The sequence below is a fragment of the Ursus maritimus genome, unplaced genomic scaffold (assembly GCF_017311325.1).
Source record: "Ursus maritimus isolate PB19 unplaced genomic scaffold, ASM1731132v1 scaffold_35, whole genome shotgun sequence".
Classification (NCBI taxonomy): domain Eukaryota; kingdom Metazoa; phylum Chordata; class Mammalia; order Carnivora; family Ursidae; genus Ursus; species Ursus maritimus.
The window spans coordinates 8,105,259-8,132,286 of record NW_024426119.1 but is presented as its reverse complement, the minus strand read 5'-3'; the positions used below and the strand labels follow the sequence as shown (position 1 = coordinate 8,132,286).

Below are 27,028 nucleotides of genomic sequence, written 5' to 3'. Positions count from 1 at the left end.
AGTGGCGAAAGGGATGGGATATACATGGTTTGGTGTATGTGATAATATGAGTGCATGTATCACCCATCTTGCTAAAGCTGCAAGGATATAAATTCCGTCAACAACCTGAGGGCAACTGGAAGCAGAATCCTGCTAGTCAAGCCTCTGAGAAACCAGACCTGACATCTTGACTGCAGCACTGTGAGACACTAAGCAGAGGACCCAGTTAAGCCATGTCCAAACTCCCAATCCAAAGAAAATGAGACGGTATGTGTATTAGGTTTATGGTAATTTGTTAAGCAACAATACGTAACTAATATATGAACATAGCAGAATTAAGACCATTTATAATTCAAAGACTTTCTAGGACTTTTTTTTTTTTAAGATTTTATTTATTTGACAAGAGAGTGAGACAGCAAGAGAGGGAATACAAGCAGGGGGAGTGGGAGAGGGAGAAGCAGGCTTCCCGCTGAGCAAGGAGCCCTGTGCGAAGCTTGATCCCAGGACTGTGGGATCATGACCTGAGCCGAAGGCAGGTGCTTAACGACTGAGCCACCCAGGCGCCCTTCTAGAACTTTTAAAGATTTTATTTATTTATTTATTTATTTATTTATTTATTTATTTATTTGACAGAGAGAGACAGCCAGCAAAAGAGGGAACACAAGCAGGGGGAGTGGGAGAGGAAGAAGCAGGCTCCCAGCGGAGGAGCCCGATGTGGGACTCGATCCCGGAACACCGGGATCACGCCCTGAGCCAAAGGCAGACGCCTAACGACTGCGCCACCCAGGCGTCCCTAGAACTTTTAATACAAATTTGCCATAGACTATGCTTCTGGCCTGAATTATGGTTCCTAATTACCTAATAATTATTAGTGATATTTATGGTTAATTGAGCCTATAAATATTATAACTTATTTGTAGATTAACAGGTACTCTTTTGGTAAAGTATTTACTTAACATATCCTTTTACAGTCTTTGGTGGGATTTTACCCCCCCTTTACATTTTACAACTCAGATTTGTCTACTTTGACAGATTTATCTCCGGATCATTTATTTTCACCACTGTACACTACTCCAGATTATGAAAACATAGTCCTCCCAATTTAATCACTACTCTCCTATAGATGAGAATCAGGTTGTTTCCTAAATTTTTAAATTTTTTTTTGAGTATAGCTGACACATGTTAAAATACCACCAACTATATTCCTTATGCTGTACCTTTCATCCCTGTGACTTACTCATTTCCTAACTGGAAGCCTGTATCCCCCAGCTTCCTTCATCCATTTTAGGTTTTTTCTATTTTTAACAATTACAAGCAGTGCTCCAGTGTAATTATTCATTGTGTACAAGAATGTGCATCACACATATGATGTGTGAGAGCTTCTCTAGTCCATTTAACTTTTCCATGTGGCATTTAACCAAGAATGGAATTGCTATATAATGGGATATGTTCATCTTTCAATTGTACTGGATGTTGTGAATGCTCAACATATTTGTGGCTGCCCAAAATATTCTGAACACCCTTCCCCTGTTACTTTTTTCCATTATAACTCCAGTCTCTTCAAGGTAGGTGTTAGGAAAAACTCATTTTCCACCTTCCCTTGCAGTTTACATGCAGACATGTAACACAGGTTTTACCAATCAGCTGTACCCATGAAAGACTTCAATTTGGGAAACAGCAGCATGAAGGGATATTATGCAGAATTGTGTGAATGACGGTGACGGTGTTTAGCCGAGTAAAGAATTTTTAGAGGTAGAAGTAACCAAGGTCCTGGTTGTACGTATACTGTGTGCAGTGTCCATATTGAAAATGGTGGTGATTGTCCAATGTTGTGGACTGCTTGTGTGCGCCTTCTGCAAAAGTAATGTGTGCATTTTTCCTGACTGCACAGTCCTAGAGCGTGTTTTTCTGGCTTTTCAGGAGATTCTGTAAGTCATCTGATACTCTTTAATAAATTTATCTTCTATTTCATCTGTAGAGTCTGATATTCACTGCTAAGAAGTTTAATGACACACTTGGTTATTTTGAACCCTTCTTGTGTAATGGCACATAAAATAATTAGGGGCACCTGGGTGGCTCAGTCGGTTAAGTGTCTGCCTTCGGCTCAGGTCATGATGCCAGGGTCCTGGAATCAAGCCCCCCATCGGGCTCCCTACTCAGTGGTGAGCCTGCTTCTCCTCCTTCCCTCTGCTGCTCCCCCTGCCTGTGTTCTCTCTAATGAATAAATAAAATCTTTTAAAAAATGATAATTATACAACAAACTGGGATAAACCTGAGGCTGCTTGTAGTTGGAGGCAACCAGCTCTACAGTTATTAATAACCCTTGGCCAAGCTTGGCCATTCGGAGGAGATCACTATCTCAAGAGCGTATTATCTGCCACATATCATGGATAACCATGTGCAACAATGCACTAGTTGGGAATCTGTGCACTAAATAATGCCAAATTACTCTCAATTTATACTCCCTCCAATAGTGCATAAGAGCTCTTGCTGATCCAATTTCTCAACATTTGATGTCAGTGTTAACACCTGTTCCAAATCTTCTGCTTTAAATTCATATCCTATTATTCTTAAATTTGTATTTTTCTGTTATAAATGATCATCTTCTCATTTGGGTTCATTCACCTCTGAATTACTGGCTTCATATTGTGCAGAAAAATGTTTAACTTAAATTTTAATAAAACTGAAACCAAAAGGAGTTCAAAGTATTAAGTATTGTAGTAATAGCCATTAAAAGTCATAGGTACAGGGGCGCCTGGGTGGCACAGCGGTTAAGCGTCTGCCTTTGGCTCAGGGCATGATCCCGGCGTTATGGGATCGAGCCCCACATCAGGCTCCTCCGCTATGAGCCTGCTTCTTCCTCTCCCACTCCCCCTGCTTGTGTTCCCTCTCTCGCTGGCTGTCTCTATCCTGTCAAATAAATAAATAAAATCTTTAAAAAAAAAAAAAAAGTCATAGGTACAGGTTTCCAATAAAAGGTTTACATAATACTCATCCCCTGAAAAGTGAAGGCATTAGATAGGTTATGAGCCACTAACTCTTATGGTTAATTTGTGTACCCTCCACACAGAACTTACCTGAATGTAAGAGATCATTATATCACTATGCTGTTTTAGTAATTAAGTCCAGTTCTTTAAATATTTTATTTTTATTTAATTACATGATATGATTAACATTAACATCAATAAAACATTCTTTCCAGGGGCACCTGGCAGGTTTAGTAGGTGGAGTGTGCAACTCTTGATCTGGGGGTTATGAGCCCAATCCCCACAATGGGTGTGAAGACCGCTTAAAAATAAAACCTGGGGGGCGCCTAGGGGGCGCAGCAGTTAAGCGTCTTGCCTTCGGCTCAGGGCGTGATCCCAGCGATATGGGATCGAGCCCCACATCAGGCTCCTCTACTATGAGCCTGCTTCTTCCTCTCCCACTCCCCCTGCTTGTGTTCCCTCTCTCGCTGGCTGTCTCTATCTCTGTCGAATAAATAAATAAAATCTTTAAAAAAAAATAAAATAAAATAAAACCTGGGTTTTATTTTTTTTTTAAGATTTTATTTATTTATTTGACAGAGAGAGAGAGAGACAGCCAGCAAGAGAGGGAACACTAGCAGGGGGAGTGGGAGAGAAAGAAGCAGGCTCCCAGCGGAAGAGCCTGACATGGGGCTTGATCCCAGAACTCCGGGATCACGCCCTGAGCCGAAGGCAGACACTTAACGACTGAGCCACCGAGGTGCCCCTAAAATCTCGGTTTTTTAAAATTTATTTTTATTTTTATTTTTAAAGACTTCATTTACTTCTTTGAGAGACAGAGAAAGGGAGAGAGAGAGAAAACACGAGCAGGTGGAGGGGCAGAGGGACAAGCAGATTTCCCACTGAGTGGGGAGCCCCAGCTGGTGCTCGATCCCAGGACCATGAGACAGATCATGACCTGAGCTGAAGTCAGAAGCTTAACCGACTGAGCCACCCAGGTGCCCCTATTTATTTGAGAGAAAGAGAGAAAAAGAGGGCACGCGCGTGCACACGCATGAGCAGGGGGAGGGGCAGAGGGAGAGAACCCTCAAGCAGACCCCCCCAACACACAAGGGCAGAGCCCAACACAGAGCTCATTCCAAGGACCCTGAGATCATGACCTGAGACAAAACCAAGAGTTGGCTGTTAAACCAACTGAGCCACCCAGACACCCCAAAAATAAACTCTTTTAAGCAAATAAAATAATTCTTTCCTCATGTTTCCAATCAATCAGGGAAAAATCAGATTGGGAGTCAAAACAACTGGTTTCTAGTGTTATGTTTGGGCTAAATTTCTCTCGGCTTTCACTTCCTCATCAGCAAAATAAGTATTAATCCACCACACCGGGTTTTATGTTTTAAGAATTTATTGCACTTCTCTATGAAATACTAATACAGGTGGTAATAGAGATAAAAGACATTTCCCAGACCTCAAGGAGCTTTAGTGTTATTTTCTCAACTGACTCATTAGTAGTTATAATGGTGTAAATAAGTCCCAAGAGGGGTAAGCAAAAAGAAGTAACACTTGAAAAGCCCAAGGGAATGTGGTAAAATTTTACTGAGTGTGTCATTCTTAAGTCAGAGTAAGTAGAATTAACTAAGAAAGGTGAGAAGGGACAGCAGAGTAGAGCCACAAAACAAGAAATTCAAATGAGAACTGAATCCTAAATAAAGGATAAAATAAGATACTCTAGGGCTTTAAGAGAGAAACACCCTTATTATTGACAAAAAAATGCCAGAACAGCTGCCTACATAGATGGTAAAAAGAAAGGAATTAAGTTGATAAAAAACGTACCCATACGTAGACCTGCAAAATCTAGACCCCACACAATCAAATTTAGAGACTGTTTTTCCTATTTTCTTGTCTGTTTTTATTTGTATTTTAAACTTCCACTTTCCCCCAAAAGTGAAAACAAGTTCTAAAAACAACAAAAAGACGAATTTATTTTAAATATACCTATCAATTTTTTAAAGCCATAAAAGTAGAAGTCAATGGCACATCAACAATATTCAAAGTAATTCCCCATTTAGCTTATCTATACTATCCTGAAATGTTTGCCCTGCAAGAAAATCCTTTCCAGTTCAACACATACATGAGACCTAGACTTATTTAGTTTCCTATTAATGAGATTAACTTGCAGAAAAGATACCTAAATAATTCATGGAAAGCATATCCCCACAAAAACATAAAATCCTTTGCACGTATGACAGTTTAAACTAAATTATACTCCTAAATGCTTCTGCCTTTTCACCAGATTAGGAACTACTTCTTAAAAACATATTATCACACCGTTACAAAAAAAAAAGACTCCTAAAGATAGAACTGAAAAAAAGGTACACTTCAGGTTCAAAGGCAGAGTCACCTAAGATAATAAACTGTAGTTTTTAAAAAAAAAGGGGGGGGGCGCCTGGGTGGCTCAGTCGTTAAGCGTCTGCCTTCGGCTCAGGGCGTGATCCCAGAGTCCTGGGATCGAGTCCCACACATCAGGCTCCTCCACTGGGAGCCTGCTTCTTCCTCTCCCACTCCCCCTGCCTGTGTTCCCTCTCTCGCTGGCTGGCTGTCTCTCTGTCAAATAAATAAGTAAAATCTTTAAAAAAAAATTAATTAAAATAAATAAAATAAATAAAAATAAAAATGCCTGGGATGACTGTGTGGTTCAGTTGGTTAAGCATTATCCGACTCTTGACTTGGGCTCAGTCATGATCCCAGGGTCATGAGACTGAGCCCCACACTTGGCTCCACACTGGGCACAGACCCTGCTTGAGATTCACTTGCCCCCTCTCCCTCAGCCCCTCCCCTTGCTTGTGCACGTGTGCACACTCATGCTCTCTCTCTCCCCCCAAAAAATAAATAAAACATTTTTTAAAAATGCCTGTCCCAGCTAAACACACTAAAATATAAAGCACCCACAAAAACACACTCAAGAGGAATAAACTCCTATATAACTAACCAGCACAGAAGAGAAAAGCAAATATTTATAAAAAAGAAAAGCTCCAGTTAACTATCAATTTAACACTACACTCAGTATTTTTTTAAAAATCAAGAGTCACACAGCTCTAGATAGAAAGACTGCCATAAAGGAATTCAACATTATAACTGACAAAAGTTCACAGTGACATAATAAACAAATAGGTTGCAACAACATCAACAAGGATGGCCCTTTAGAGGACAATGTGAAGTGACATGAGTCAATCAGAGAAGGACAAATATCATGTATCACTCATGTGGAATTTAAGAAACAAAACAAATGAACAAAGGGGGGAAGAAAGTAACAAATGAAGAAACAGTCTGTTAATTAGAACTGATGGTCACCAGCGGGGAGGGGCATAGGGGCATGGAAGGAAATAGGGGATGTGGATTAAGATATGTACTTGTGATGAGCACTAGATGATGTATGGAATTGATAAATCACCATATTGTACATCTGAAACTAATGTAACTGTATGTTAACTAACTGGAATTAAAATAAAAACTTTTTTAAAAATCGGGGAAAAAGATAAATCTCTGGTGCAGAGGAATTCCAATGAATTTATATGCTCATACTCCACCTCAAGAAAGCAGAGCATAACTTCCAATCACTAAATATGGACTACCCAGTGACTTCCAAAGAGTACAACATGAAAAGGTCAGTGATAAATCGTGCTGATAAAATGTACCCTCGATGTGATGGGATGAGAATGGCACTCCACCTCTGTGATCTTCCTCTCATGAACATACAACCTCAGTCTAAACATGAGAAAAACATCAGATGAAACTCAACTGAGAGACATTCTACAAAATATCTGACCAGTACTCCTCAAAATTGTCAAGGTCGTTAAAAATTTTTAAATCTGAGTAACTGTCTCAGCCAAGAGGATGCTAAGGAGACATGTCTACTAAATGTGATTTCCTAGACGGAATCCTGGAACCAAAAAGTAAGGGAATCTGAATGAAGTATGGACCTCAGTTAATATTAACATATCGATACTGTCTCACTAATTCTAACACACTATACTAATGTTAAGATAATAAGGGAAACGGAACGAAAAGTATACGAGAACTCTACTATGTTCCCAATTTTCCTACAAACCTAAAACTTAGCTAAAATAAAAAAAATTTAGGGGTGCCTGGGTGGCTCACTCATTAAGGATCTGCCTTCAGTTCAGGTCATGTTCCCAGGGTCCTGAGGTCCAGCCCCGAATCTGGCTCCCTGCTCAGCAGGGACTCTGCTTCTTCCTCTCCCTCTGCCCCTCCCCCCAACTCCTGTGTACATGTTAGTGCTCGCACTCTCTCTCTCATTCTCTAAAATAAATAAATCCTTTTTAAAAGATTTTTAATTGACATAGAATTGACTTGGTAGCAGTGAAGTAGAAATGATTCTACAAAAATAACTTCAAAGTTCAAAAACAGATAATTTCAGATTGACAGGAAATAAATCAATTTGGATGTAATAAAGATAGTACAGGAGACAGAAAGAAACTATAGTTCTGTGGAAAACAAAATTAAGATTCTTATTTTATTTTAGCAAAAAGACTACTGCCACCAATAAAAACGCTTCCTCAAGCTTAACATTTCTTCCACAACTTCAAAGCAAACTCAAAAATCTTTTGAAGTTTTTCAAGTTTTCAGCTCAAAAGATTTTTAAGTGCTTATATTCTAAAAAATAATGAAACTCCACAGTTAACAGAATACAAAGAAATATGACATTATTGAAATAAAATTTAACAAATTATTTCAATCATCAATTTTTAGAGACGGACCTTAAAGGGACCTGTGACTGGGATCACTCAGTTACTACAAATACTTAGCCAACGTAACTTATTTTTCTGAAATTCTAAGTCTTAAGAAACAAAGGCTGAGGAGTACGGGGATATCTGCCAAAACAAAACAGAGAGAAAAATCCAAAATAGATCTCCACCTCACACCTTATGAGTAGTACCATATGAATTACAGATTTAACTGTTTTTTGTTTGTTTGTTTTTAAATAAAACTCTGTGGGGCGGCTGGGTAGCTCAGTCAGTTGAGTGTCCAACTCTTAATTTCAGCTCAGGTCATGATTGCGAGGTCCTGGGATGGAGCCCCGTGTCTGACTCCACGCTCAGCGCAGTCTGCTGGTTCCTCTGTTTCTACCCCTACTTGCATCTCTCTCTCAAATAAGTAAATAAAATCTTTAAACAAATAAAATAATAAAACTATATAAGAATACAGTTGAATTAATATTAACAACATGAAGATTAAGTAAAAACTTGTGAATGACACCAAATGCAGAATCTGTAACAGCAGGTGAAAACTGATGGTTCACCCATTTTTTGTTTGGCTCAGTGTTTAAAGCTTCACCCAAAAAACTAATATCAGCTTCTACCACTTAGAAATTGAGCATCATTACATAAAAATTCTGACTTCAGTTTCTACTAAGCAATGAGAATTTCTGAAAATACTGGGCCAACCTTCCCATATGACAATAATCCACACATTTCTGAAAATACTGGGCCAACCTTCCCATATGACAATAATCCACAGATGTGATTACCCCTTTAAAAGAGGCACCTATGTTCCAGCCTGCCAGAGTCCAACCTCGTACACAAAATCAGGCTAATTTCATTTGGTTACCTGCTTAGGTTTCAGGAGCATTCAACTTTGAACCCCAACTACACAGAGAAAAAAATGAGATTTGACTACAATATACGTAGGGGAAGGAAAAAACAAACTCAAACCTTAACCGGCCAGGAAATAATAGGCAAACAGACCAGAGCAAAAAGACCAGCAGGGAGCAATGTATATATTTACCTCTAGAACAAAGGCTGAAACAAAAGTAGGGATTAGGCTGAAAGATATTTATATATTATCAGAGTACATAACAAAATATGGAAGCAGGAGGGAGAAAAAAAGATAAAGGAAAAGTTAACTGATAGAGTTAAGAGAATACTATTTAAATAAAATGGCAGAAATGAAAGCTAACAATAAATGATAACAAATGTTATTTACCATTAAGACTATGATGTGACTGTAACTGTCCCATTACAATCCACGGTACCCCTATGAGATCACATTGTCACACAAGCAGCCTCGTATTAAAGCAAAAGTTCTTCAAGTATTACTAGCTGATTTAGAAACTGATCATTTTATAAATCATTTTGTTAGCATGTAATGCTTAGACTCTCATGTAAATGATCCATTATATAATGTAAATCAGTTCAACAATCCTTTGGGGAGGGGGGACTGACTAATACTCAAAAACTCAATAAACTACTCCAAAAAGCACACCTAAAATCAAATATACAAGAAACTAAAAACTGGGGCATGGTTTACAATCTCTTATTTACAGCAAGTGGGAAAGTCAGTAGTTGCTATGATGGTTAATAAGTATATAGCAATCCCTCCTAATCCACAGGGGATACATTTTAAGACCCTCAGTGGACGGACCCTCAGACCTAGTACCAAACCCTAATACATACACATACACACACACACACACACACACACACAGTTTTCTCCTAGACATACATACATACTTATGATAAAGTTTAATTTATAAATTAGGGACAATAAGGAAAATAACAGAATAATTATATGAATATACTATAATAAAAGTTACGGAATGTGGTCTTTCTCTTTCAAAATATCTTATTATACTGTTCTCACCATTCTTCTTGTGATGATGTGAGATGATAAAATGCCTTATGTGATAAAATGAAGTAAGGTGAATGATGTAGGCATTGTCACATAGTGTTAGGCTACTATTGACCTTCTGACCATACGTCAGGAGGAGGATCATCTGCTTCCAGTAGGTGAAAGGGGGGGGGGGGGGGGGGGGGTGCAAAGAGAAGACTAGTATAGATTTCAATACTAAAATACAGGATTAAGCAACATAATCAAAGTCAAGATAATTTATTACAAAATAGAGATAATGTGAAAATTTCAACTGACGTCCCAAGCAATACATGAAATACACAAAATATGTTTACAGCCACGCAATGAGAAAAGTATTTTATTTACACACTTACATATTACTAAGTATATAAGAATAATTAGGACCCCCTCAAAAACACACACACACACACACACACAAAAAAGCAACTAAAACTTAAAAGTGAGAAACAGGGAAGAAAATGCTGGGTTTTAAGACAGAAAAAACACCACTTTCTTATTATGACACAGTTTTTAAATGCATATTATACTTCACAGAGACAATTATCTTCAGAGTTGGAAAGGTTTTTGCTAGGATAAAAAAAACCTAGAGAAGCTTTTAAATTAACAAGAAGAAGAATCAGAGAAAAAAACACAAGCTGAGAGAAGTACTAAAAGAAATGAAATCAAGAATGGGGGGGAAAGGAGGAAAAACAAAAATGAGGAAGAACAACAGGAAAAGGAGAGAAGAGGGAAAAGAAAAAGGAGACAAAAAGAGAAAACAAAATTAAAAATTGGCTTGTATATATATTTTTTAAAAATATTACCTTCTTGAAGACCAGGATGTATCACCTGCTTATGCCGCAAGGCCTTCAAATCTTCTATCAATTCCTTTTCCAACTGGGAAATTCTTGCTCTGCAACCTACTCAGAAAACAAACGATGACAAAATAAATTGCTGTATACTACAGAAAAAGAAACACTGCATCTTTCACTTCTAGAGCCAAATCGCAAATATCTCTCCTTTTATACTATTATATAATACCTGGGTCATTTGTGGTTGATGCCTGAAGACTACAGGGTTCTTCAGTTGTCCCGTCAACTGCATGAATGTCAAGAGCTTCCTAAATATAAAAAAAAAAAAAGTTCGTATCACTTCTAAAAATTTATATGTAAACCAGGAACCTTTTTTTCCTGATACTTTTGATATTTTTTAAATGTTCTACATTAATAGCATTTCAACCAGAAGGAAAAAAAGAAAGCAAAAAATCTGAATAGGCTCATATGCTCATAAAACTGTTTATGCCAAATAACATACTGATTTCTTATAGCCCATGTAAAGATAGCTTATTCAGCAATTAACAAAGAGAGAGGAAAAGACCAGCTAAAGAGAATTCAACCTCTCTGTAGCCCATTTAGAAATACCAGGCTTTTATAAAGATCTAAAAGAAAAATAATGTAATTGAAGAGTTGGAGTGAAATAAAGAAACTATCCATGTGAGACAACAGAATTTCTAAGACAGTATTAGTTGTACTTTGCTATTGCTGATGAAAATCAGAGGATGGGGTATTCTAAAATAGTCAATTTTTCATGTATGTATGCCTTTTTAGAGTCCATAATAATGTAAATTCCAGTAAGATCCAACAAGTTTTAAAATTCCAGCTAAATGCAGTTCAACAATCATGTCAAAGCAGACATGTAAGTACATTCAAACAAAATACCTTAAGTGGTGCCTGTTAATTAAGCCAAACATTTTGGAGACACTCCCCTCCCTACACAAACACCTTCACATAATAGGTGCATTACAAAAAACAAGATTCTTAGTTATCAACCACTATACAATTCCAGAATCACTATCTGACCTCCAAATAAATGCTGAAAATGATAATCTTACCTTTGATTCAAAGGAAACAAAGAGAACACCATCCACGTCTTCCAGATCAGGCTTCACATCTGGAAAGGTACTCCCAGGACCCATAGGAGTGTTCTTTGTAGAAGTTAAAGATTTTCCTGTGTTTTTAGGTGGTCGCCCTGCCTTAGAGAGTTTCAATTTTCGTGGCCTTCCTCTTTTTCCAGGGACATTTGAAGGGACATTCTGATTAGCGTTCACAACTTTGGAGGCTGTTGAAATCTTAAGCATAGTTGTTCTCCTTCTGCCCAAGTCCTCTTTTCCTAAAAATGGGTCCCCGGCTGAACTCTTTGAGCTGTCAGGTACTCTTTCTGAGTTAATGCTGTCAGATAGCTCAGGATATTTCCATTGAGGTTCTTTAAGTAAGGGATATTTCTGTACCACTCTGAGATCTGGTGAGTGTTTTCTAAGACTATTTTCTGATTCCTTGCCTAAGCAGAAGCCAGTCTCATTGGAATTTTCAATGTACGTAGGCAAATAGTCTAATTCTGCCAATACAGAAGATTTATCCTTTCGAGATGTGGAAAGCATGTTATCAGGGAGCTCAGAAATCTTCACTGTGCTTTTGGTGACAGCACAGGGCTCCAGATAGACTACTGGCATCTTTCCAGCGTCTAACTTGAACATTTTAGCTTGAGCAACACCTGACGGACTATTTGGTAGCCATTTAGAAGACGGATGGTCAGCTTCTAGGTTATCAACTTTATTGTGCCTTTTCAGCTGTTTCTCTAGTATGGGATCATCATCACTGTTTGAGTATACATCGGTTTCCTCATCTGTCTCTTCCTGTTTTATAGTTACCCCTTCTGGGCACTCAGCAAGTTCATATTCATAATCATCTACAGGCTCCTCTTTAATAACAACATTGAAGTTTCCATTCGGGTCTAATGGTGACATTACATGGGAGCCGTCTTCAAAATTGTTGGCAACAAGACTGAAGAGACAGGGGAGGGAGGTTAAAAAGGGCAAAATTAAGACTCAGGAGAAAAAAAAGAAAGACTGTTGGAAACCAAGTGACACATCAGATTTCATGAGCCATTCTTCAAAAAACACTGTATAACTTAACAAAGTTCTCAAAAACAGTTTATCAACATCACACTTTTACCCTTTCCATCAATTTCTCACAAAAACTATATAGGATAAAGAGTAAGGTTTTACAAGTAACCTTATCACGAATAAAAAGCAAGATATAACACTTAATTTTACTAATGGTATTTTTCAAATAAACTCAATTTTGAAAGTCAGTAGGCAGTGACCCAAAATCAAACTAGAACTAATCAACATACCAATTTACCACAATAAAAAGCAAACAAATGTCCATTACAACTAAGAATCGCAATAAACATCAGGAAAGGACTTTTTCAAACTGCCTGATCTGTTTTAATTGAGATAAAATTCATACAATATAAAACATAACTGGCTGGCTCAGCTGGTAGAGCATGTGACTCTATTTATCTAGAGTTCAAGCCCCACGATGGGTGTAGAAATTACTTAAAAATAAAATCTTAGAAAAGAAACCCCGCAAACATAACATTGTAACAATTTAAAAACGTACAAGCCGGTAGTTTTCTAGTTTATTCACAATGTTGTTCCCAGGTGATTTTCAACTTTAATATAGAAAAACTCACTTTCAATGTAATGAATCCACCATTAATTCTTCCAAAATAAAAGGGTAGGGTAGTTGGAAGAATTACATACAACCCAGGTAAACTCAGTGTTTTTCATTAAAAAAAAAAAAAAATCATATTTTTAGCATCCCCCTGCTCCCAATTTAACCACTGGAAAGCATATAAATTGTACCAATACAACTTGAGGACGTGTTAGAACTACTAACTAACCCAGTTAAAGTCCCTTGTCTTTGTAAAATTTTTCATTACTCTCAAATACACACAAAGCAACCCTTACAACAATGTGTAAGGGTTCCTTGCACAACTTAAGATCTTGACCTTACTCAAAAATCCTTCAATGGAGGACTTCCACTTCCAGTTAGAATGTGGAAGTTCACGAAGACAATCAATTCTGTCAGAACAATTAGAAAACACTAGGAAAATTAAAACCCTTTTCTTCTTGAAAGACAACGAAGACCTCTACTAATAAGTCTAAATGAACTGAATTCTAGAGAGGGACCAGCCTTCTCCAGTTGGCCACAGATGAATACTGATTTAAATCCTGAGTACCATTTACCTTGCCTAAAACACAAGTGCACAAAGGAAAAAAAGTAGCTATAGACAAAGGATCTTTAGTGAGACACAGAGAAATCAGTCAAACTTTCAATACCAGAGTGTGAGCAGACTAAAATCTAGAGAAGCCCTAAGAGAAAACTGGTCCTCACTCCCACCAATTACCCTCCAGAGCACTTCTGCAGAATAAGCAGCAGTGATGCAGGAAGCTGGCCTGAAAATCAGTAACTTGTAGTCTCCCACAACTTAGATTCCAAGTTCCCGTAGCAGAGGAGTCCAATTCCACCCCTAACACATCTGAAACCTGAAGTAAGCTAAAATTTATTAAAGTAAATCACCTAGACTGAAGGATACAAAAAAAAAAAAAAAAAAAAAAGTGTGTCAGAAATCTGTGGGACAACACAAAATGACCCAACATAGCACTAACTGCAGTTTCTAAAAGGCATAAGAAAGGAGAACATTTGGAGAGAAAAATGAACAAAAATATCCCAAAAGTGAAAGATTTTAGCCCACAGATCCAAGCTCAGCCAATACAGAGGAGAATAAATAAAAAGAAAGTCAAACCTAGGCACATAAAGATCAGGCAGCCAAAAATTAAAGATCAACAGGAAAGTCTTATGAACATCAGGAGAAATGACACATCAGAGAAGCAACAAGAACAGACTGACTACTCACCCGAAACAGTGTAAGCCAGAAAACAATGGAATGATAGTACTGAAAGAGTACAGTATTGAAGAGTCAACCTAATGTTCCAGATCACCAAAGAAGCCTTCAAAGATAAGACATTTTCAAACAGCTGAGAAAATTGAGACTGCGCAAGAAATACTACCTCCTAAGATCAGAAACAAGACAAGAACTTAGCCCTCACAACTTAGACTCAATTGTACTAGGGGTTCCACCAGAGTGATCAGGAAAGAAAAGGCAATAAAAAACATCCAGATTGAAAAGGACCTACTGGAACCTACCGAAAACCTACTGGAACTAACGAGTTTAGCAAGAGTATCCAAGATCAATATACACAAAAAATGTTATTTCTACAACAGAGAAGTTATCAAAAATGAAAGAAAAAAATTCCATTTCCATTTATAACAGCATCAATAAGAATAAAATACTTAGGAATAAACTGAACCAAAAAAGTGTTAAGACTTGCACACAGAAAACTACAAAACACTGTTGAAAGAAATTAAAGACAACCTAAATAAAATATACCCTACATTTACGTACTTAAGACTTAATATTGGTACAACAGCAATACTCCCCTATCAAAATTCCACCTGAGACTTTTGTAAAAAATTCACAGGTGATCTTACATATGAAAATGCAAGGATCTCAAAATAACCCAAAAAATCTTGAAAAATAGGAATGAAGTTCTCTAAAACTCGTATTTCACAATTTCAAAACTTAGTACAAAGTCATGGTCATCACAACAGTACGATGATACTGGCAGAAGGCAAAATAGAGATCCAATGAATATAATTCAGAGTTCAAAAATTCCACATTTATATCAAATGATCTTCAATTGCCAAGGGTACCAAAAAAATTCAGTGGGGAAAGAACGGGCCTACATTATTCATAAGAGCTAAAAAGTGGAAGTTGGGGCGCCTGGGTGGCTCAGTCGTTACGGTCTGCCTTCGGTTCAGGGGATGATCCCAGAGTCCTGGGATTGAGCCCCACATCAGGCTCCCTGCTCCTTCCTCTCCCACTCCCCCTGCTTGTGTTCCCTCTCTCGCTGGCTGTCAAATAAATAAATAAAAATCTTTTTTAAATAAATTAATTAATTAATAAAATAAATAAAAATAAAAAGTGGAAGTAACTTTAATTTCTATCAACTAATAAACGGATATATAAAATGTGCCATATCCATAGAAGACTATTTTTCAGCAATAAAAGAAATAAAGTATAGATACACACTACAACGTGGATGAACCTTGAGAAAGTTATGCTAAGTAAAAGACCACACATATTATGTAACTCTACTTATATGAATGCCCAAAACAGACAAATCCATACAGACAAAAAAGGAGACTGGTGGTTGTGTATGAATGGGATTGTGTTGAGGAGGGGATGTGGGAAAAATGAGAAGTGACTAAGAGAGGGCCGGGGGTTTATTTTTGGGGTGATGAAAACGTCCTAAAAATATCTGTGATCATGGCTGCACAATTCTATGAGTATACTAAAAATCACTAAACTATACACTTTAAAAGGGTGAATTTTAGGGGCACTTGGGTGACTCAATCTGTTAAGCGTCCAACTCTTGATATCAGCTCAGGTCTTGATCGCATGGTCACGAGCTCAAGCCCCACATTAGGCTCCACACTGGGCATGGAGCCTACTTAAAAAAATAAAAATAAAAATAAATTTAAAAAAATGAAAGGGTAAATTTTATGGCAATGAATTAATCTCAATTTTTAGAAGGCTAATAAAAATATACTAAAGGAAGTTCTTTGAATGGACAGGAAATGAACCAATATGAAAATGGATCCAGGAATGAATGAAAAATAAATATGTGAGCATTTATAACACTTTTTCTTAGATTTCATTAAGTGACTACTGTTTAAACCAAATAAAATAATGATGTTTGGGGAATTTATAACACATGTACAATGACATGAACTGTAAGGACTGTCCTTATAATTAGCTGTACAAGTACTGCTACAATTGAATTCTACTTTATAAATTAAGGGTGCACATTATAATCTTTAACACACTGCAATGGACTGAACTGTGTCCCTCCCAAATTCAAATGTTGAAGTTCTAACCCCCAATGTGACTGTACATGGAGAAAGAGTCTTGAAGACATAATTAAGGTTAAATGAGGTCATAAAGGTGGGGGAGTCTCTCCCCACTCTACATGAAGACACAGTTCAAAGGCAGCTGTCTACATGCCAGGATGAGAGCTTTCAACAGAAGCAAAACCTTGCCAAAACCATTACCTTAGCCTTTCCAGCCTCCAGAACTGTGAGAAAATTAATTTTAATTGTTTAAGCCACAGTCTATGGTGTTTTGTTTTATCAACCTAAGCAGATTAACACAACCACTTTTTAAAAAAAGAAAAAAGAGCCATAGCTAAAAAGGCAAAAGACAATATAAATGTAATTTTAAAAACTCTATCCAAATGAAAACGGGGAAATATAACTGAAGAACACATGAGAAAGGCAGAAAATATCAAGATGTAATGCTTAAAAACTAGCCCTATCAGTGATAATATTAAATATAAATGAACAAAACAATCCAAATAAAAGTCAAGAGATTTTAACAGTGAACAAAGAAAAAAGTTCCAACTATAAGCTGCTTAAAACACACACACACACACACACACACACACACACACACACAATTTAAATCCAAGGACAGAAAAAGATTCAAACTGAAAGAAGGGAAAAAGATAAAACCATGTAAACAGAAAATCAGAAGAAAGCCAAGGTGGCTCAATAACATCAGACAAAGTACAAAATAAGTACCACCAGGGCGCCTGGCTGGCTCAGTCAGTTAAGCATCTGCCTTCCGCTCAGGTCACTATCCCAGGGTCCTGGGATCAAGTCCCACGCATCAGGCTCCCTGCTAAGTGGGGAGTCTGCTTCTCCCTCTACCCCTCCCCCTGCTCATAATCTCTCTTGCTCTCTCTCAAATAAATAAAATCTTTAAAAAATAAAATAAGTACCATCAAAGATAAAAAAGGGACCTTATAAAAATTTTATGAACTCAATTCATCAAAAAGACAACAATCCTGAAAGTATATATACCTTATCATACAGCTTCAAGATACTGAAGCAAAAATTTACAGTACTAAAAAGAAAAAGACAAGACCGCGGACTTTGGTGGGAGATTTTAACACACCTTTCTTGGTAACTGATAGAGGACATCATACAGACACACTGAGAAAGAAGAAATGAACAATACTATCATACTTACCTGAGAAAACTACAGAACACTACATCCAACAACTATGTAACATGTACATTATCAAGTGTGCATTTAGTACTAATCAAAACTGATATGACAATAAAGCAAAGTCACAATAAATTTCTATTCCAAAGGTTTTAAGTCACATGTTCTCTAACAACAGAATCGAGCTACAAATCAATAACAAATATCAGTACAATATATCAAAATTCGTAGAAGGCACCTAAACCAACACTCAGCAAAAATTTTATAGCTTTAAATAAAAAGTCTAAAATCAATTATCTTAGTCAGGGATTGGTAAACCCGTTTGCAAAGTGCTAAATGGTAAAAATTTTAGTCCATACAGTATCACAACTACTCAGGCTTTGAGGTCCATACAGTCTATATCACAACTACTCAACTCTGCCACCGTAACATAAAAGCAGCATAGACAACACATAAACAAATGAGCATAACTGTATTCCAACAAACGGGCAATGTAACTTGAATACTATATAATTTTCACACGTGACAAAATATTACTCTTCTTTTATTCTTTTTCCCTATTTAAAAATATAAAAATCATTCTTAGTTTGCAGGCCACACAAAACAAATGGCGAGCTAGGTATAGTCCACAGATCTTAGTCTGCCAAGACCTGTTCTAAAATAGGCAAATTAAAGCAAAACGAAGTAGAAAGAAGGAAATAAAGATGAGAGGAAAAATAAAAAAATGAAACTGAAAACAACAGAGAAACTGAATTTGTGATTTGAAACCTGCCAACAAAGAAAACTCCAAAGCTTCCCTGATGAAGTCTATCAAACACATAATGAAAAAATACTAATCTTGCATAAATCCAAAAAAATGCAGGAGAATCCAACAGTCTACACTTTGTTTTATGAAGAAAGCATAACCTTGAAACCAACTATCAGAAATAAAACTACAAACATCCATCATGAATTTACATCTAAAAACCCTCAACAAAATATAAGCAAACTGAATCTGACAATATTAAAAAGGGTGTTATTATAACCCAGTAATATTTATCCCACGAATGCAAAGCTAGTACAGCATTTCCAGCTCTTACACTAACTTTGTTCACAGGCAACTTAATTGAATATGCAGAAAATCCAAAGGAATTACAAACTAGTAAGTGAATTCAGCAAGGTAGTAAGATACAAAAATCAATATATATAAATATCAATTGTATTTCTATATACTATCAGAAGCTGGAGGATTACATTACTGGATTCCAAGATTATTATATCCGATGCCATCAAAACCGAATTGTATTGGCAAAAGAATAAACAAATAAACAGAAAACTTTGTCCAAAAACAGACCCAACAATATATATAGTCACCTGATTTTCCAAAACATGATACATTTTGAAGGAGAAAGTACTCTTTCAAATAAATAATCGTAGCCACTAGATACCTGCACGGAAAAATATGAGCCTTGACCCTCACACCACACACAAAAACTAAGCCAAGATGGATTACAGACTTAAGTGTGAAAGCTAAAACAAGTTCCCTCTTTCAAAAATTTCACTTAACTGGTGAAAAATAGCTTTTTCTTTGTTTTCTTTGAACAGCTTTATTCAACAACTGTGCATCCATAGAAGAATGAATGAAGAAGATGTAATATACGGAAATGGAAATGTACTAAACCATAAAAAAGAATGAAATCTTGCCATTTCCAAACAGCATGGATGGACCTAAATAAAGGGTATCATTATACCCATAAGTGAAATAAGTCAATCAGAGAAATAACACATGAAGCAACTTGAGTTGCTTCCGTATCTTAGCTATTGTAAATAATGCAGCAATAAACACAGATGCACATATCTTTTCAAGTTAGAGTTTTTAATTTCTTTGGGTAAATATCCAGTAGAGGAATTACTGGATATGATAATTCTATTTTTAATTTTTCCAGGAACTCCACACTGTTTTCCACAGTAGCTGCACTAGCCTACGTCCCCATCAACAGTGCTGACAGTTCCTTTTTCTCCACATCCTCAGCAACACTTCTTTCTTGGACCACTTTCTTATACCATACACAAAAGTAAACTCAAAACAGATTAAAGGCCTAAACATGAGACCTGAAACCATAAAATTCCTAGAAGAAAACATAGGCAGTTATCTCTTTGACATTAGCCATAGAAACATTTTTCTAGATATGTCTCCTTTGGTAAGGGAAACAGAAGCAAGAAAACTACTGGGACTACACCAAATTAAAGAACTTTTGCAGAACAAAGGAAATCATCAACAAAATAAAAAAACAATCTACTGAACAGAAGATATTTGCAAATGATATGCCCCAGTAGCGGTTAACACCCAAAATATATAAAGACTTAACACCAAAAAAATAAATAATCCAATTAAAAATGGGCAGAAGACATGAACATTTTTCCAAAGACCTACAGATGCCCAACAGACACATGAAAAGATGTTCAACATTATTTATCATCAGGGATATGCAATCAAAACCATAATGATATCACCTCACACCTGTCAGAATGGCTAAAAACAAAAACACAAGAAATAAAATCCACCCATTTTAAGTGACAATTCAAGGATTTTTAATAAGCTTAGTTGGCAATTCAGTTTCCTTCGTCGATTTTTAAAAGGTTAAGCAAAGCAAGTCCTCTTTTTCCCCTCCCTATAATGTCAGTTTTTATATAAGTTCATAAAGAAATGCCATTCTATATCAAGTAATTGAGGGTTCACATTTAATGAAAGTTCTCGTTACCTTCACATTTCAAGACATTAACTTGCAAAATGTAGGAAAAAAAATCTCTATTTTTTCATTTAACCACATCACCTGAACTTCTTTTCAGTAGCTGAGAACTTCATAAAGCTAGATCTTGGCTGCTACTGCAATGATTACTTCCACATTTTCCTTAGGAATTAAACTTGCTCTTAGAAAAGTTCTCAGAAAGTATCTCTTCTTATCTTCCCAAAAAAAACTTTACGCATAAAGCAAGAAAATTTGTCTTGGCGGGAGAATTCTGCAAACAACCCTGAAGTTTCATAGTTCTAAGTCGTCTCTACCCAAATAAATGAGGTAAAAGATTATTTAAGCAAGAATACAAGCAAAACAATCTGTACAACTTAAAGGATGACTTTGTTGATAGTAATCAATGCAACAAATATGACATATACCAGTCATTCTGACACACATTTAAAAGCTTTAAGCGTGGGACATATAAGTGGCTCGGTCAGTTAAGTGCCTGCCTTCAGCTCAGGTCATGATATCAGGTTCCTGGAACTGAATCCCACATGGGGGGAAAAAAAGTCCTTGCTCAGCAGGGAGACTGCTTCTCCGTTGGCCAGCAGCAACCTCTGCTCGTGCACCCACTGTCTGACAAATTAATTCTTTTTTTAAATAGATACATACATACATACATACTTTTTTTAAATAGATACATACATACATACATACATACTTTAAGTGCAACAGATAAACTCATTCACTCAACATTTACTGAGCATCTACAACGTGCCAGTGTATCTTCTGGGACACAGGGATTACCAAAATAAATGAAGCACAGTTCCTATACTGAAGGAATTTACAGGAAACAGAGAAGTGGACAACACAATGTTATTTAACTTAATAAACACTACTGTAAAGATGTGTACAGATATTACAGATGCCCCTTAGAAAAGCCCATGACATAATGGCTTCCATGAAACTGGTACTTATTTGATTAATGAAAAAAAAAAGAAAGAAAGAAAGAAAAAAGAAATCCATTGGAAAAAGGGAATGTAGAATGCGAAAGAAAACAGAGTTCTCAGAAAATGAAATCTGATAGCTGCAATAAAAATTTCAGTAAGTTAGAAGTTAAATCAAGGAAACCTCATGTAAAGTAAAGCAAAAGATAACGACAGAAAAAAAAAAAAAAGACTATGTAAAATAACAAATCCAGGAGATGGAACATCCAACAGAACACCTTAAGTGGAAAATTTACCAGAATACTACTAACTACATTCCTAGAACTAAGGAACATTAATTTTATTGAAAAAAATGCAGCAGAAAAATGAGAACCACACCAAAGCTTATCACTGTGAAATTTTGTAATATAAGGGATCAACAAAAGATGTTAAGAGCTTCAAATATCAGGAATCAAAACGGCATCAAACTTCTCAACAGTGAGGGTAGCTGGCTGGCTCAGACAGTAGATGCAGCATGGGACTCTTGACCTCAGGGTTCTTAGTTCAAGCCCTGCATTGTGCAGAGCTTACTTAAAAAACAAAAACAAAAAACCTTCTCAACAGGAAATTGGAACATAACAACACATTTTCAAGCAAAGATACCCAACCAAATAAATTTACAACATATGAGGAAACATATAACAGTTATTTTTCACCATGCAAGAAGAAAATTAAAGGCTGGAAGGAGTGAAGCGGGTTGAAAGGAGACTACTATTTCCATCAGAAGTTATTTTTTTTTTTTAAGATGTATTTACTTGAGAAAGAGAGAGCACGCACACAAGCACACAGGGAGAGGGAGAAGCCGACCCCCACTGTGCAGGGAGCCCAATGCAGGGCTCGACCCCAAGATCCTGGATCATGACCTGAGCCAAAGGCAGACGCTCAACTGACTGAGCCACATAGGCACCCCTCCATTAGAAGTGAATTATTTAAATGTTCTAAAATTCTATGTTTCATTCATTCTTTCTGAGGAAACTACTGAAAGATGTCCTTGACAAAAAAGGAGAACACAAAGCAACTCAGACAGATTACTTAAAATATAGGAAACAGGAGGACCTACATAAGGGAAAGGTAAATGTAGAGCCAGCAGGATGACACCAAAGTGAAATCCCAAGGCAGCTTTGTATGGTCTTAGAGAACAACCAGCTCAGATTAGCAAAGGAAGATAAAGAGCAACGAAGACAGTGTTCAGAGGAGACAAAAAATTTTTACTTTAATTAGATGAAATTAGGTGTAAGAATAAACTGAGGAATTTTAAGTTTAACTGAGGAATCTAAGAATTAACACTAGGCATACAGAAAACTAATGAAAAAAAATATGGCAATAATTACTAAAAAATTAATACAAGAAAATGTGTTACAGTATACCACTGGGCTCACGGTATAAAAAATTTATATTGTAACACTGAAAGTGGATATTTATTTTTGTGACAACTATACTGATAACATGAGGAAAGAATAACAACTGAAAGATTTGGCTAACATGTAAAAATGGTAATTACCTGGCACTGCACATGATTTAGACAGAGCCAAATATCACAAGAAATGATTATAAGTGGAAAAACAAATTTCCTCTAGGAAGAAATATAAGGGGTGAAGAGGAGCGAAGTGAGAGAGTGTATTTTTCACCATGTGGTTTTATTTCAGCTTTTTAAATTATGTGTATATACTCATCATATAATAAAGAATTTGTCTGGTCTTCCTCTAGTGTTCCTGGCACTGAGTTTCTAAAACTCCTGGAAATCCCTGAGTGATAGAAATGTCCTTGCTATTCATGAGCCCACTGGATCACATCTAAGATTATGCTAATGAAGTAACAACAGTGAGCTCCTAGATAGCTTCAGGATGGGGGCTGGAAAGACCAACTCTGTGATTAAAGGATTGGAACTACAAAACAGCCTTACCTGAGGCCGCTGTGGGGGCTGGGGGAGGATGCTAGAGATTAAGTTCAATCACCTAACCAATGATTTAATCAATCTCACCGACTTAATGAAACCTCAACTAAAAGTGGACACCAGAACTCGATGGAGCTTCCTACCTGGTGAACACATCAATATGCCAGGAGAGGCACATACCCTATACGTCTCCTTGGGAAAGGGCACGGAGGCTTTACATTTGAGACCCTCTTGACCTCACACTGTGTCTCTTCATCTGGATGATTCATGATTCTAACCTGTATCCTTTAAAATAAAACTGCTCTCGTAAGTATAGTCCTTTCCTGAGTTCTCTGGGAGTTATTCTAGTGAATTAGTAAATGTGAGGGTGTTCATGGGAACCTATGAATTTGTAGCCACTTGGTAAAAAGTCCACGTAGCTTGGAGACCCCACTTGAGGCTGGCATCTGAAGTAGGGGCAGTCTTCTCAGGGACCATGCCTTCACTTGGGGAGTCTGACACTAACTCAGTGGTTAGTGTCAGAACTAAACTGCAGACTGTATCAGGTGGGGTTGAAACAAAATAGTACTACTTTTACTTAAATTTTTTTTTATTTTAAGGCAATCAGTAGACCCTGAATAATTAAACAGAGAAGTAACAGTACCCAGTTACCTTTAAAAAATTAAGTCTGGGGTGCCCGGGGGCTCAGTCAGTTAAGGAACTCTTGGTTTCAGCTTGGGTCATGATCTCAGGGTCGAGGATCCAGCCCCGTATCAGGCTCCACCCTGCCGTGGAACCTGCTTGGGATTCTCTCTCTTCCTCTCCCTCTGCCGCGCCCCCCCTCCGGCCCCCGCACACAGGTGCTCCCTTTCTCTCCAAAAAAATAAAAATCAAAAAATCAAAAGTCTGACAAATAAGGGCAAAACTGAAAAAAAAAAAAAAGGCATTGCAACATTCTACAAAAGTAATAAACTGGATACAATAAAGAGACAAGATAATAAATACATCAAAGTAGGTAAGAACCAACAATGAATAATTTTTTCTAAAAAAAATGGGAGGGCCTTAGGACAGAGATGGAGTAGGGAAGGACTGTAGGTGGAACCTCAAAGTCAGGGAACTACCATTACAAAGCTATACTAATTAAAACAATACGGGTTTTACCTAAGGGCAGACAAATTAATCAAAGGGGAAAAATGGTATCCAAGAACAGACCCTCACATGTATGACCACCTGAGTACACCCAATGGCCAGTAAGTACATAAAAGGGGGATCAACTTTACTAATCAGAAAAATGCAAATTAAAACCACAATACTCCTACTTTCACCACTGCTATTCAACATAATACTGGAAGTTCTAGCTACAGCAATTAGGCAAAAGATATAATATACATTCAAACTGGAAAATAAATAAAGCTATCTCCATTCATAGCTGACATGATCTTATATGTAGAAAACTCTAAAGAATACACACAGAGGAAAAAAATCAGTTAATAAACAAATGCAGTACTACAGAACACAAAAGTCAACAAGTATCAGCAATATTTCTATACTGAGCAATATACAATATAAAATAATTTCCCTCTCAAAAAGGAAATTAAGAAGACCGTTCTATTTGCGGGGCGCCTGGGTGGCACAGCGGTTAAGCGTCTGCCTTCAGCTCAGGGCCTGATCCCGGCGTTCTGAGATCGAGCCCCACATCAGGCTCCTCCGCTATGAGCCTGCTTCTTCCTCTCCTACTCCCCCTACTTGTGTTCCCTCTCTCGCTGGGTGTCTCTATCTCTGTCAAATAAATAAATAAAATCTTTTTATAAAAAAAAAACCGTTCTATTTGCAATAGCATCATAAATAAAATACACAGGAATAGATTTAACCAAGGATGCAAAGACTTTTACACTGAAACCTACACATTATTGTTGAAAGAAATTAAAGACCTAAATGGAAAGATATCCCATGTCCAAGGATTGGAAAATATAATATTGTTAAGGTAACAACACTACCCAAAGCAACATACAGATGCAGTGTAATCCTTATCAAAAACACAATGGTCCTTTTTGCAGAAAGTAATACTAAAATTCATATGGCATTTCAAGGGATCTCAAATGGCCAAAACAATCTTGAAAAACAAGAACAAAGTTAGGAGACTCCCACTTCTTGAATTCAAAACCTACTACAAAAGTTACAGTAATCAAAACACTATGGTACCAGATTAAGAACAGACATATACATATAGACCAGAACAGAACACAGAGCACAGAAATGAACCCCAACATACATGGTCAACTGATTTTCGACAAGAGTGCCAAGACCATTTAATACGAAATGAACCCCAACATACATGGTCAACTGATTTTCGACAAGAGTGCCAAGACCATTTAATACGAACCTGTCTTTTTAACAAACAGGTTCTGGGAAAACAGGGTATACATATGCACTCATGTAACATTTATAAAAATACTCTAAATGGGGGCACCTGGCTGGCTCAGTTGGAGGAACATGTAACTCTTGATCTCAGCGTCCTGAGTTCAAGCCCCACGCTGAGTTTAGAAACTAGAAAAATATGCAAAATGGATCAAAGGCCTAAATTTAAGAGCTAATACTCAAATCTTAGTAGAAAACACATGGGAAAATCTTTATAACCTTGGATTTGGTAATGGTTCTTTATTTTTTTTTTTTAAGATTTTATTTATTTCTGTGACAGAGAGACAGCCAGCAAGAGAGGGAACACAGCAGGGGGAGTGGGAGAGGAAGAAGCAGGCTCCCAGCGGCCCGATGTGGGACTCAATCCCAGAACGCCGGGATCATGCCCTGATCCAAAGGCAGCCGCTTAACGACTGCGCCACCAAGGCGCCCCTGGTAATGGTTCTTTAAATAGGACACCAAGGGGCACCTGGGTGGCTCACTTAAGTGTCTGCCTTCAGCTCGAGTCATGATGTCAGGGTCCTGAGATCAACCCCCATATCGGGATCCCTGCTCAGCGGTAAGCCTGCTTCTCCCTCTTCCACTTCCCCTGCCTGTGTTCCCTCTCTCTGTCTGCGTCTCTCTGTCAAATAAATAAATAAAATTTTTAATTAATTAATTAATTAGGACACCAAGAGGATAAACAGAAAAAAAACAGAAAAATTCTACTTCATGAAAATTAAAAGCTTGCTTTTGTACAACAAAGGGGGCTATCAGAGTCAACTCACACAAAAAAGAAAAATATTTGCAAATCATTTATTTAATAATGGATTAACAACTATTATAAAGAACTGCCCCAACTCAAAAATAAAAAACAATTTGAAAATAGGGAAAGGACTTAAGACATTTCTCCAAGACAAATGGCCAATAAATACATGAAAAGATGTTCAACATCACTATTCATAAGGGAAACAGAAATCAAAACCACAGTGATACCACTTCATACCCATTAAATGACTATTAAAAAAATAATAAGAGTAACAACTATTGGCAAGGATGTGGAGAAACTGGACCCTTGTGCAATGGGTGAAAACATAAAAGAGTTCAGTCACTATGAAAAACAGTGTGGTGGTTCCTCAAAAAATTAAAAATAGAATTACCACAAGATCCAGATATTCCACTTCTGGAAAAATAACCAAAATAAATGAAAGCAGAGTCTCTAAGAGATATTTGAATATAATGTTCACAGCAACATTATCCACAATAGCAGAAAGACAGAAGCAACCCAAGTGCCCACCAACAATGGATAAACAAAATGTGGTATATACACACAATGAATATTATTCAGTCACAAAAAGCAATTAAGTACTGATAACATGCTGCAACATGGATGAACTTTAAAGACATTATGCTATGTGATATAAGCCAGACAGAAAAGTATAAATACTTTATGATTCCATTTATATATCTAGAATAGGTTAAAAAAAA

General features: G+C 37.0%; 1 protein-coding gene across 1 annotated transcript in view; it reads right to left on the bottom strand.

The window, feature by feature from the left end:
- The window catches only part of MGA (MAX dimerization protein MGA), a 105,732-nt gene that overhangs the window by 55,897 nt on the left and 22,807 nt on the right, over positions 1-27,028 (bottom strand). Inside the window, exons 3-5 of the mRNA XM_008702223.2 lie at positions 11,485-12,433; positions 10,635-10,713; positions 10,418-10,513 (exon numbers count right to left, since the gene is read on the bottom strand). Of these exons, the coding sequence (XP_008700445.2) occupies positions 10,418-10,513; positions 10,635-10,713; positions 11,485-12,433 (1,124 nt within the window). The remainder of the gene's footprint in view (positions 1-10,417; positions 10,514-10,634; positions 10,714-11,484; positions 12,434-27,028) is intronic.